Below are 13472 nucleotides of genomic sequence, written 5' to 3' on the forward strand. Positions count from 1 at the left end.
GTTTGTTCTTTTGGCCGTCCATGGACTACTCAGTACTCTTCTCCAACACCACCACTCACAGGCTTCGATTCTGTGGTAAGAAGTTGCTCTGCCAATGCAAAGGTATGTGGTTCGAATCCACTAGATGCCCCACAGGAGAAGGATGGACAATCTATTCCCGTGCAATTTATTGCTTCTGAAAACCCGCTGGAGAGTCAGCTATGCATCTGTTCCAACTCGACAATACACAACAAGACGACTTCGCTAGGGGGCTCTGGTGGCTTGGTCATAAGGAGCTGTACTACCAACCCAAAGGCACGCGGTTTAAATCCACCAGCTGCTCCATGGAAGAAAGATAAGCAATCTCGTTTCTGTGTGATTAACTGCCTCTGAAAACCCACCAGGGGTTCCAGCTCAACAGAAATGAGTCTGAGAGTATGAACAACAGAAGGGGCATGGCCGGTCCTGCACCATCCTCACCGCCATTGCCATGTTCGAGCACACTGTCCCAGCCACTCAAGCCATCTTACCGATGATCTTCCTCTTCCCCCCCAACCTAGCACACATAACAGGCTTTCTCTAGGCTCATCTGGCAGCATGCCTGAAGTAGGCAAGATGAAGTCTCAGCACCCTTTCTTCTAAGAAACATTACCACTGCCCTTCTAAGAATTTTTTTTTAGCAATCTATGGCCAATATCATAGCTTAGTCACCAATGATCTTTTTGCCTTTCTTATTCTGTTAAACTTTCACAAGCCTATTAGGTGATTGGCAATACCATGACTTGAGTGGTATGCACCTTAGTCTCTAAAGTTACAGCCTTGCTCATTCGCTCTTTAAAGAAGACCCTTGCTTCTTTTCCCCCCACACAATATGTCTTTTGATTTCTTGCCTACTGCTTTCATAGGAATTGATTGTGGAACCAAGAACTAGGCCCTTACAAAGGAGCCCCCTAGTGATACAACAGTTAAGTGCTTGGATGCTGATGAAAAGGTAGTTGGTCTGAACCCACCATGCAGCTCTTGCAGATAAAGACGTGGCCATCTGCTCCTGTAAAGATCATGGCATCTGTACTCTGTCACACTGGGTCTCTACGAATCAGAATCAACATCGATGTATTAGCACCTAGCAACCACAAGACCTAATGAGGGCAGCATGCTTTAAAGGAAACATTCCCAGCAGCCCAAAATGTGACAAAAGCTGAAGGCATGTACTGTCGCTTTAACCAGAGGGCACCCTGTTGAAAAATGACATTACTGTTCTTTCTCCTTGATGAGAATGGTTCTTTTAATTGTGACCCAATGAGAGGAAACCAGCACCCTACACTGTGAATGGCTGCTAACGAGAACATGTCAGCAGGGTGCAGGTAGATGCGTAGAAATTGTTAAAATGAGCAAAGGTGTTGCTGTGTTGTTGGTGGTGTGTGCCACTGAGTTGGAACAGACTGATAGCCGACCCTCCAGCAGGTTTTCAGAAGCAGTAAATCACGAGAGATTGTCTACCCTTCTCCTGTAGAGCAGCTGGTGGATTTGAACTGCACACCTCTGGGACTGAACCACCAGGCCACCAGAGCTCCCTGGATAATTAGTTCTGGTGACAGGTGCACTATAGGGTATTCAGCAGCACCATGGCCTCCAACCAATAAATGCCACCATCTCCCTGAATTATGACAACAGTCCCCAAACACTGCACCAAGTTCCTGGTGCACAAAACCAGCCTTGGATGAGAACTGCTGCATGAAGTGGATGAAGAACCCCTCCTGCACCATTCATGACCCACCTATTTTGCCTGAAACTTAAAGGACGGTGTTAACAAGCCTTCCATCAAGAGTAAAAAATCATTTACAAATCCCAAAGCACAAAGCTTCAAGGATCATGTGTGCAGGAAACATTAACCCAGAAAATGTGGTTTTCACTCTTTTCTCGACCACTTCTTGAAATCTGGACCCATCTGGGATGGCCAGCGGTGCAGAATAATAAGTAACACATGTAAGGTTTTCCTTACCAAAATAATATTTTAAACTAGGGGGTGGGGGGAATGTTACTTATCTTTTATATGTTGAGTACGTTGAGATGAGCACAAAGTCAATTCAACTCATTGCAATCAAGTTGGAACTGACTCACAGCTGACCCTCCAGTGGGATTTTGGAGGCTGTGACGCGCATGGAAGGAGATTTTCCACCTTTCTTCCAAAGAGCAGCTGGTGGATTTGAACCTTGAACCACCAGAGATGTACAGCCTTTGGGTTAGCAGTGCAAAGCCTTCTGAACGAGCCCACCAGCACGCCTTAAGCACACAGTAAGAACGTTATCATAAAAGCTCTCATTTTGGCACCAGAATCCATGTACAAATTAAAATTACCCTCAGAGGTGAAGTACACAAGCTTTATTGAGTAACTGCAACAGGCCACGCTGGCAAACAATAAAAGACAAGCTGCTTGGGAACACGAAATTTCACATGTGTACCATCACAGCATCAAGCATTTAAATCACCCGGGCGTGTCTGCGAAATTCAAGCATCCGTACCAGAGCCTCCCTCTAATCAAAACAACACTGTCCCGGCAAGTATCAGCAACAGGGATTACACAGAAAGGCAGAGGAATGAGCACACCATGGACCCTCATACATCTTTAATCTCACTGCAACAAAATCATAAATGAGCCCCAATGGGGTTTGTTTGTTTGTTTGGCTGTTTTGCAGACATCACAACCCTCTGTCCCCCACAAACACAATATTCACTGACGTAGCCCTCTCAGGCCAGGCAGTGACGGGGAAGACCCAGTCCCCAGGGATGTGGCCTCGGGCAAGAAGGTGCTGTGGCGTGTCACTCCAGGTGCGGGGATGATGCCCACGTGCGTAAGAATTTCCGTTCCACTCACAACAGAATGAGGTCTTTTTTTTTTCCTTTCACCTCCAGGAAGAAAGAGATGCACTTAATGGAAACATTTCCTAAGCCGTGTATATAAACAAGCAAAAGCTTTACATTAAAAGAAGGGGAGAGAGGGGATAAAATCTGTCGTATTTACAAAGCTCCTCGTGTATTTTTAAATGAAACCAAGCTGGGAGTGGTGGAATTTTAATGCAATGAAAAAATGAGCATTCCTTCAGAAAATTTGAGATGGCAACACACACGCACACACAATTTCCAACACACAACAGGACGGAAGACAAAGATGGCTGATGAATGCCTGCCTGACGTTGGATGGCACAGAAGAGCAAGGAGCTCATGTGAAAAGTTGGCAAGGATTGAAAACGCTGCCCCACCAAGGCATAAGTGCACCCCCAGACCCACCCCAATAAAAACCCATGGAAGTATAAAAAACACGAGTCTGGAAACAGAAAGAAAAAGAGGCGACATCATGTTGATTTCTAATGAGAGCAAAATTCACACTACGTTAAGTACTGACAGCTTAAACCCAGCCGCAAACACATGGAGGTTATGGTGGCAAGCCAACAAACGTGGCATCTAAGATCACGGCAAGAAACAGAGGTTCCACTTGAGGAAGGCGGGCCTCGGGTGTCCTAACGTCAAAAGTGAGAGAAAAAGATCAATTAGCCTCTCAGGGCCAGGTGGCTGTAAACAGGTGTTTCACTCAGATTTTAGACTGGACTCTGGGATGCCCCCTTCACTTCATCTGGGCAGCTGGATGGTGCAGCCAGGCTCTTGCCTGGTCTTATAGGTCACATATACCTGTTAAGACTCAACACAGAACCAAAGCTGTCAGATAGATGGCATTACTCAGGGTGACACAAATAGGGTCATTTTCTTGAAGAGAGGAGGAAGGGGAGCAAAAGAGCAAATTCTAATTGATCTGCCATCCTGTCCCCAACAGGCATCTACCGCCAAACCAGACACCACAACCATCAGAAGAATCTTGATGCTGGTGGAAATATCTGTCTGTATTGGTGCTTTTCCTGTGTGCCTCTGGGTTCTATAATCTCACTCTCTATTGTTGACATCTTAAGTCCTGTGAGTCCTGAAGTGAGGACAAGGTGAATCCTTTCCAAACTGGGAAGCAAGAAGCTGTCAGATCTAACAAGTTCAGGAGCATTTCTGGCTTTTTAAAAAATAAGAAAAGCTCTTGTGTGTTTTGTGCTTGCTTCTTTGTTTTTTCTGCACAGCCAAGACGACCCAGGCCCAGGTGCTCGAAGATTTGCTGTGGGTTGAGAGTCAGCTTTGTGGAGTCTGAAGTTTCTGCCCTTTTTTTTGGGGCCCACAACCAAGATGCACATACACCTACACACTCGGGGGCCACCAAGGCGCATCCCAGCGTGCTGTCCACGGATGGTGTGGTCTGCTCACAATGACAGCATTCCATCCGGTTCTTCCTAAGTCTCCTCCAAAGCTGGCTGAGACGGCAGAGCCAAGAGGCTCAAGGAAGGTTCTGACAAGGCTCTACTGACTTCCTACAGCTTTTGACCCCCGGAGAAACTCTGACTCACACCTTGATCTAAACTGGGCATCAATAATTAAGCCAACAAGACAAAAAACAAAACAAAAATAACCTCACATCTGTCCAAAAAGGATGATGTTCCTTCTCTACCATCTTCTGGGAACACTGGCTTTTCTTCCCAAAGATTCTACCTGTTCTACCGGTGAACCACAGCTGGTTCAGCGCTCGTAGACAGATGCTTCGGTTTTATAAGCTTATGAAACAAAACCAACCCAGACACGTTTCCATGCACACTTAAACACATTTCCCCCCCCCTCCTCCATCTTTGAAACAAGTATAAAAGAGCAGTGGAGAAGTCAAGACTGACTCGCTTGACCTTCCTGATGTTTTTGGCCAAACACCTAACATTCAAACAACCACTCAGCAGCGCCATCTTTCTGTGAGGACAGGAAAGGCTGTGAGACTCTTAAAACAAAGGAGAAGTAACATCTGTTAATTTATCAGTGCTCGACACTCCCCAACGTTCTCCAAGCGCAGAAGCATACCAAGGCATCTGCTGTTCTCATTTCCAACTCTGCACACCTGGTTTACCCTGCAACCTGGCTGGTGCTGACTTTCCGAAGCACCCTCAGAAAGTGAGGTGCTGACTGGCTGAATGGGATACCTTTCCAAGACACTGAACCTACCCACATAGTGAGGACCCACAACTCAACCTTTACGGCATGCATATGCGGCTTTTACCAGAAGTTACTGGAAACCCCAAGAATGCCTTGCCTTGCCACGTCTCCAGCTCCCTTCTCTGAAAGCAGCCTCAGCTTTGTAGGAAACACACAGGCCATGTCGTCCCTCCTGGGCAGTGGGAGTGGGGGATCTTTCAGCAAGCTCCCCCTGGAAATATGTTCACAGCAGGACACAGCCCCGGTCCCAGTGCCGCAGCTGTGGCCGCTACCCCCACCCAAGGCTCCTGGCTGCGCTGAGCCCCCACCGATGAATGGCAGTGCTGTGGATGCTTCTGCCACCATCATTCCCCTTGTCCCTAATCCCTCCTAACAGGAAACAGATTTCTGCAGCCGAGAGGGGCCCCGGCTCCCTGACTTTTCCGCTCTGGACTCCGGGTAGCTGAGTCACATCTGCCACGTTGTCTAAAGAATTAGCGGAGTCTCTTATCACACTGTCGACACATTTAGGGGCCGCTCAGCGGCATGTTTCCTGAGAACACAGCGCTGCTGAAAAGGCAGGGGCTGGTCAGGGGAGAGCCTCTGACTTGTTAATGGCTTCCAGGGCCTCACCAAGTCAGATAACGCCTTAGACTTTTTAAATTTTATATTTTTTATTTTTAAATGAGGTGGCAGGTAAAGTGAACACAAGTTCTGGAGCAGCTGAACCAGATTCAAGACAAGAAATTAGGAAGATGGTGCAGGACTGAACAGGCTTTCATGCTTCTATTCAAACAGTTGCTGTAAACAACAATGCAATGGCAACTAACAACAGTTTACAGCCAGCTCTCTCCCTGTCCCCTCCACAACCATTTTTTTAAAAAGTCTTTAAAAAACCCCCGACATTTTGCCGTCACCTCTTCCTGGTATACTGGCCTTCCTTTCAACCAAATTAACATGCTCCCATGGCGCAGTGGGTAGGGAGGTGAGATGCTAATCCAAAGGTGGACCCTCCAGCCACAGGAGTTCAAATCCACCAGCAGCTCTGAGGAAGACAGACAGACAGACACCTCCCATGGGCGTTAGAGACTCTGGGAACTAGCTGGAGGGTCAGCCAGCCGTCGGTTCCCACTTAATGAAAAGAAATATTGTCCTCTGTTGATCTTTAGTTCACGTCGAAAGAATTTAACATCGTCTCAGGCGTCAAGGTTGTCCCTGCTGCTGTTGTTAGGTGCCACTGACTCGACTCTAACGCCCAGCTACTCTGCGCCACCCTCACCATCGCTGCCGTCGGGCCCACTGTTACAGTCACTGTATCGCTCTGTCCTGTGGAGGGTCTCTCTCTCTCTCTGACCTCTACCTTTCCCAGCATGACGTCCTTTCCAAGGTCTGGCCCCCTCCTGACGAAGTCTCACCATCCCTGCCTCTAGGGGGCGCTCTGGCTGCACTAAAAAGGCCTGGCGTGGTGGCACAGCGGATTACGCACTGGACTGCCAATCAGGAAGATCCCTGGTTTGAATCCATCCGTCACTCAGCAGGAGAGAGCGGAGGCAGACTGTGTCCGTCCGTCGAGATGCCCAACAGGGCAACCCCAGTGGGTCACTGTGAGTTGGAATCAGCTCCACGGCAGTGGCTCAGAGGCTGTGTGGCAATCCCAAGTGTCGCCTGCAGGACTTGCTCCCAAAGGCCACACTCTCCTTCCAAACATACACCTAGAGCTTTGAATTTGTCTGAAACAGTTATTATTTAAAAAAAAAAAAAAGATGGTAAAGAGCACACGGCTATTAGGACAAAATGAAACCAACCCCTCTCCTTCATCTAGACAGAAACTTTTATCACACAACACAATTCAAGTCATTAGGATGCTTGCACAGTGACCCATGAGACGCTCACAGAGCCACCGGCCTGAACGCATTCACATTCACTTCAAATGGGAATAAACAGGGGCGAGCTGGGGCGCCTCTGGGGGGTCCCCTCCTGTTTACTCGGCGATAGGATGCAGCCCAACTGCAGTCTTCACGTCCGGACGGCGCTGGCAGTGACTGCAACGTCCACACGTGGCCACCCGAGCAACGGAACTTGAACTCTGTCCACGGAGTGCGAGCGTGCACACGCAGGCAGCCTAGGACGTGAGCTTGGAATAGCTGGGCGGAGAGAACCGTCTGCGCAGGTACTTGAGGACGTAGAGCGGAAGGCAGCTGACCAGGGTGATGACGGAGACTTTCCACAAGAAGGACAAGGTGGCGATGAAGTAGACATCTGCAAGCAAACGGAAAGACGGGGCCGTGAGCGGGCACCAGTGTCCCCCCTCCAGGCCTCCTGTGGCCCAGAAGCCGTCAGCACAGCTGTCAGAGGGAAGGGACTCAGCTTCCAAGCACGCAGTCCCTCCTCCTCTCCTCTCGGAGCCTGTAATGCATTTGCCACGGGCGGAGGGGCCCACTGAGGACACTGCTGGCTCAGTGGGCAAATTCTCCCTCCCCCGAGGGACAGGCAGGTACAGTTCCTGGCCAGCCCACCTCTTAACACAGCCTCCACCTGGCAGCGAGGGCTAGCTGCTGCGAGGTGAAACAGCTTCCAGACACAGAGACACTAGGAAGAAAGACCTGGTAATCTACTGCTCAAAATCAGCCTGGGAAAACCCTCTGGGACACAGACTGATCACGGGTGATGAGGCATACGGTGCAGGACAGGCATGGCGCATGGGGTCATCCTAGGCTGACAGCATCTAGAAACCACCATTAGCTCCTAAGGTTGTCAACATGTTTGTGTCTCTCTAATCGGCTTCTGGAGGAGCCTGGTGGCATCACAGTTAAAGTCTGCAGCTGCTGATCCAAAGACAAGGGTTCAAATCCACCAGCTCCTCCACAGGCTGCTTCAGGGAAGGTTTCCAGCCGAGGGAACCTCACTCTGTAAGGTCCTCTGGGGTCAGCACTGACTCAACAGCAATGGGTCTGGGAATTTATTTATTCTTTTAAATCTTTTATGAATAGGACGTTCTGGTGGCACAGCGCTTAAGCTCCTGGCTGCAAACTGAAAGATGAGGCGTTCAAATCCACCCACTACTCCACGGGAGAGACATTTGGCACTCTTCCTCCCACACAGACGTACAGCCCTGGACACCCTGTGGGGCAGTTCTACTCCGTCCTAAGGGGCTGCTGGGCATCGGACTCGACTCACAGCAGTGTGCAGGGTGAGCTGTGTCGTGTTTTGTTTGTTTTGGGTGTTTACTTCTGTCGCTTCCTCGTATGTGGTGAAAATGCCACTGTCAAAATAAGGACAGCAAAACGGGAGCAACATCCACCCCGGCAGGTGTTTCTGGTTTGGGATCTGGCAGCCGGCGCGGCCCTCTCTCCCTGGCTCACGAGCTCTGCAGAGACCAAGGTGACAAGCCCACACACAGCTCGGCTTCTCAGACACTTCTTCCCTGGTCCCCGCCGCAAGGTGTCAGGAAGTCACGGCTGACCTACAGCACGGTTCAAGCAGGCCAAGCCCTCCTTTTGGAGAGAGGCAGCCCCTGGGGGCTCGGGCCACCAGCGTGCACTCCCGGCTCTGCAGTCAGGGTGAACCTGGCAGCACGAAGGCTCTTAGTAGAGCAGCAAGCTTCTCCGAGGACGAGAGCAGACGCTGGTGCAGATTCCTGACTGCTGGGATGCAGTGTCTGAGCACAGGGGGGCCATGGCAGCTGGTATTTCCTGGGCAGTCACCAAGTGCCACGGCCAGGGCTGCACCCACATGCAGAAGTCCCCAGGCGCTTCCCTTGGCCTGCTGTGACTGGTAGGTGTCCAGAGTGGCCACAGCCTCCTGAGGACAAGGCCACGTCCCAACCACTGAGCCCCCTCAGCCCTGAGCCTCTGAGCACAATAGATGCTCGGGAAACCCACTCTGAGAGACTTCTGAGACGAGCCTAGATTATTCTCAAACTTTTCCAAGGAAGCTCCTTTTATCTTTACTAGAGCTTTCTTGAGAGCTTTGGGAGCTGAGGAATGAGAAGACATGGTAATACAGGGTGCTTAACCTTCCTTGGTCATTATCCCTATAAAAACCCAAACCCAAAAAAAATTAAAAACAAAACAAAAAACCAAAACACCCCAAACCCATGGCTGTCTAATTGGAACCAACGCCTTGCTGGCCCTCCAGCGGGTTTTCAAGGCTCTGAATCACACATGACACTGCCCATCTCTCTCCCTGGAACAGCTGGTGGATCCGGCCCAGCAGAAGGGCACCACTGTGGGTGAGCAGCACCACGCCCTCTGGACGAGGCCACCAGAGCCCTCGAATCTTCCCCTAAGGACTCCTTCTTGGGCATTCTTTTTCCTCCTAATGGATCCGTTCCGTGAAACTCTACCCACACGGCTCTCCTTTCTGCTTAGTTGTTGTTTCTGTTGTTGTGTACCAGTTGTCAAGTCGGAGCTGACCCACAGCTGACCCATAAGCAGGCTTTCTTCAGAGGTAATCACACAGGAGGAAAGTGCCCATCTTTCTCCAGCAGAGCAGATGGTAGATTTGAACTGTGTGCCTTTGGGATTGCCGCGCAGCTCCTTACCACGAGGCACCAGAGTTCCTAGATATGTTATATTTATAAAAACTCCCTGTGGATGGTACACTTTCCCCCTCCCAAAGAGCGGCTGGCGGGGTTTGAACCGCTACCTTTTGATTTGTAGCCAGGCACTCTGACCACCGTGCCACCAGACCTCCTATGGTACCCTTATCTAAATTTTATATATGAAAAGAATCAGGTTTGCTCATCCTTCAGAACCAACCCCCTTCGGGGGTGACATGATCCTCCCTCTGAGAAGAGCTGTGACCAAGAAACAGGGACCAGCAAGCTGGTGGGTGACACCTCAGCCCCTGCTGGAGGTCCGCCCCCTCCCACAATGTGGGGTATGGGGACAGGACTGCAGAACTGAAATCCAACCCCACCTCGTGCAGGGAGCTTCCCTGCAAGTCTGAACAGAGGTGTCTCGGGCAGGAAACATGGCTCAAATAATGGTACCGGGTTGGACACGCAGGAACGGCTGAATCAGTGTGAGGTTTAAGTGTACTCAACAACAAAGCAAAACCACGCTTGGTCACCTGGTCCAGTCCCAGCTAGATGGCGCAGGAACAGGCAGCATTTCATCCTAATGTGGGGTCATGGTGGGTCTGAGGGAGGCTCCCTCTAAAGCAGCTAACAGCCCCCCTCCCACACCAGACTATCATTTATTTGAGACTAAGATGCTCAACTTCACCACAGCTCAACTGACCTCAGTCCTGTGATTCTTGGGAAATCCAATATACACTCAATGGATTCAACAGAGCCCTCTCCTAAGTCATTCCGCTTTGTGGGGTCTCTAACAAAACCACACTGAAACCCCCAGCACCCTCAATGCCAGGCAGCTGAGTCACAGCTGTCACTCGCCCCCCCCCCAGTGTAACGAGAAGAAACCTGAGGCCACACGGTGCACAGCGGAGACTCCAGGATGCCTCGGTGCCGAGCGGGGTCTTACCTATGAACTCGTGTAAGAAGACCAGCGAGGCGATGTAGCAGGCCAGGCTGAGCAGCTCGGCCACCGTCATGAGCCAGTGCCATGTTTGGATGGTCAGTGCCACCATCAGCAGCTCGGTGAGGATCAGCGACGTGAAGGAGATGGCCACGATGTGCACAAACTCCGACTCGAACAGCAGCAGCGCCCCGTACATGATGGTGCTCCCTGGAAAGGCCACACGAGAGCAGCTGGGTGGGGGCCGGACATGAGCTCCCCTGCCTGCACCCCCGCCGGGCGCTCATCACACGCACCCACCCAAGTTCCTGCCGCTCAGACGCAAAGGCGACCGCATGGTAGATGAAGATAAGGAGGGACCTAATAGTCGTGTTTTCGGGACAGGCGTCACATACAGCTTTTCTACTTTTCCCTTGGGTTGCGTTAAATCCATTAACATGTTGCTGCACACTTTTAAATTGATGGCCAGGCTTAGAAACACATTTTGCCGTCATTTGCAGCAATGTGTTAAAAGGATTTGTCAAACGTCCTAACCTCTGTACTTGGGAAACAGGGCTTTGTAATGGTTCAGAACAGTCCCGTAACTGCTATCCTAAGCCATGGTCACGTATGTGCCGCACAAGAACCACATTTGCGGCCTCTGGCATCTGGAAGGCGTCTGTGCCCCATTCAAAGATGGTGCCTGATCTCCCAAACCTCCTACCGGGTTTACCTTTCTAACCAGATGCATGTTTAATAAGTGGTCTCTCTCTTGATGTTTACTGCATTGAAACAGATGAGGGAGAAGACTGTTTAAAAGGGATATGTGATTAGGTATTTTTGTCATTACAGGAGTCCAGAGCGAAGGCTGCACAGTGGAGTGGACCTGGCAGGAGGGATTGTAAAATAATTTTTCTTTTACTTTTCAAAGAGAAGACTGTATGGGGGGGGGGGTAGGGAGAAAAGTGTAATAGTGAATGAATGGAAATCCAAACTGTAAATTTTCATTAAAAAAAAAATTTTTTTAAAAATTAATGACAATCTAATTCCCTACCCACAATTCCACAGTTAAAAATATTACTGTTACTATTGTTGTTTTGTGTACTGTTAAGTCGGGACCAAACCACAGCTGACCATTGGGTTTTCAGACGCAGTTTAATCACATAGGAGGAGACTGCCCATCTTTCTCCCATGGAGCAGCTGGGAGATTTGAACCTCGTACCTTCAGGACTGCAGTGCAATTCTTTACCACTAGGCCACCAGAACACCTTAAAAATATTAATAAGGGCCCTAATTCTAAATGTTTTCCTTTGTATATCACACACATATTCCTGTGTAGAGACAGAGGGATCTCAGGCTGCTGTGAAAATAACATTATGAGTATCATGGAGCCGACATGAAAACAGAAATTCTACAAAGAGTGAAGAAAACGTGTACACACACACACACAGAGAGACAGAGGTATTTTGGTTTTTTGTTTGTTTGTTGTATTATTTTTACGTGTACTGTCAAATCAGATCTGACTGGTACAGGAGGAGATTTCCCCCTCCTTCTCCAGCAGAGCATCTGGTGGATTTGAACCGTGTACCTCTGGGATTGCAGTGCAGCATCTTGCCACTAGGCCACCAGAGCTCCCTCAGAGACAGAGGTTTTGACATTTTGTTTTCTGACAGGTAGATCTGCAAGCCCTTGACATCTACAGGATCCACTCCTACAGCTCGGACATAAATGCTTGTCAGGGAGTCCCCAGTGGCGCAAAGGGTTAAGGAGCCAATTTGCTAATGAAGAGGGTGTCAGTTCAAGCCCACCCAGGAGCAAGATCTAGTGGTCTACTTCCAAAAGGTCATGGCCGTGAAAACTATGAAATCAGCATCACTCTGAACACACATGGGGCGCACAGCAAAAATACAAACACACACACACACACACACACACACACTCACAACCCAATCATCCAGTCCTTTCTGATTCACAGTAACCCTGCGGACAGAGTCGAACTGCCCCATGGGGTTCCCAGGCTATAACCTTTACAGAAGCAGAATGCTGCATCTGTCTGCCACAGAGCAGCTAGTAGGCTTGAACTAGTGACCTTCTGGTTCACAGTCAAGTGCTTAATCACTATGCCAGTCAATCCCTACTTATGTGTTGTGTGTACGTATATGTATGTGTACGTAGTACATGAGGGGGCTGTGTGTGTGTGTGTGTGTGTGTGTGTGTGTGTGTGTTTCAGAACTACAACGTGATCTCACCCTGACCCAGAACGATTATCCACTCTCTGGAAGGACATCAGCTTGATGTGAGGTGGGCGGCACGGTGTGCCCTCTGAGAGCATGGCCACCTGACTCACACTCTCCCTGAAGCCCCTAAACGGCCATGTCTCCAGCACAGTCGTTGTGACATTTCAGACCCAGGCCCTCCCTTCTCCCCCTCCCTGACCCGACCCCACGGGCAGCTCAGAGCTCAGGCAAGCGCAGCTTGGCTTTCTCACCTTGGTAGATGCTGATCAACACCCATATCAAGAACGTCTTATAGGACAACGGCCGCCCCTAGATGAGAAACACAGAACGACAGGGCGGGTTAGGGCTTCTAGTTCACCTGTGGGGCCCCCACCGTTGGACCACTTGTCCACCACTGGCCCAAGGCAACCTCTTCACTTCTGTTAGAAAATATAAAAGAAAATGTTCAGAATCTGCTTTTAAAGTAGTCGATAAACATCTTGAGGAGACCGTGTGGTATAGTCATAGCACGTTAGGCTGCCAGCCCAAAGGCTCGCAGTTCAAATCTATGTGCTGCTCTGAGGAAGAAGGATGAGCAAACTCCTTCCATAACGATCTGTATCCTGAGGGGAGCTCTGGTGGCCTAGTGGCAAGAAGCTGCACTGCAATCCCAGAGGCGCACGGTTCGAATCCACCAGATGCTCTGCTGGGGAAGGAGGGGCAATCTCCTCCTGTACCAGTCAGATCTGATTTAACGGTGTACACACACAAA

At 49.8% G+C, this 13472-nt stretch overlaps 1 protein-coding gene across 1 annotated transcript in view; it reads right to left on the reverse strand.

Moving 5' to 3' along the window:
- Window positions 1-7147: 7147 nt before the first annotated feature.
- ATP9A (ATPase, class II, type 9A) overlaps window positions 7148-13472 on the reverse strand; it is a 123809-nt gene continuing 117484 nt past the window's right edge. Inside the window, exons 20-22 of the mRNA XM_006881644.1 lie at window positions 12973-13030; window positions 10512-10715; window positions 7148-7284 (exon numbers count right to left, since the gene is read on the reverse strand). Of these exons, the coding sequence (XP_006881706.1) occupies window positions 7148-7284; window positions 10512-10715; window positions 12973-13030 (399 nt within the window). The remainder of the gene's footprint in view (window positions 7285-10511; window positions 10716-12972; window positions 13031-13472) is intronic.

This window comes from Elephantulus edwardii, unplaced genomic scaffold, assembly GCF_000299155.1.
Source record: "Elephantulus edwardii isolate Elephantulus edwardi_28Jun2011 unplaced genomic scaffold, EleEdw1.0 scaffold00015, whole genome shotgun sequence".
NCBI classification, from domain to species: Eukaryota; Metazoa; Chordata; class Mammalia; order Macroscelidea; family Macroscelididae; genus Elephantulus; species Elephantulus edwardii.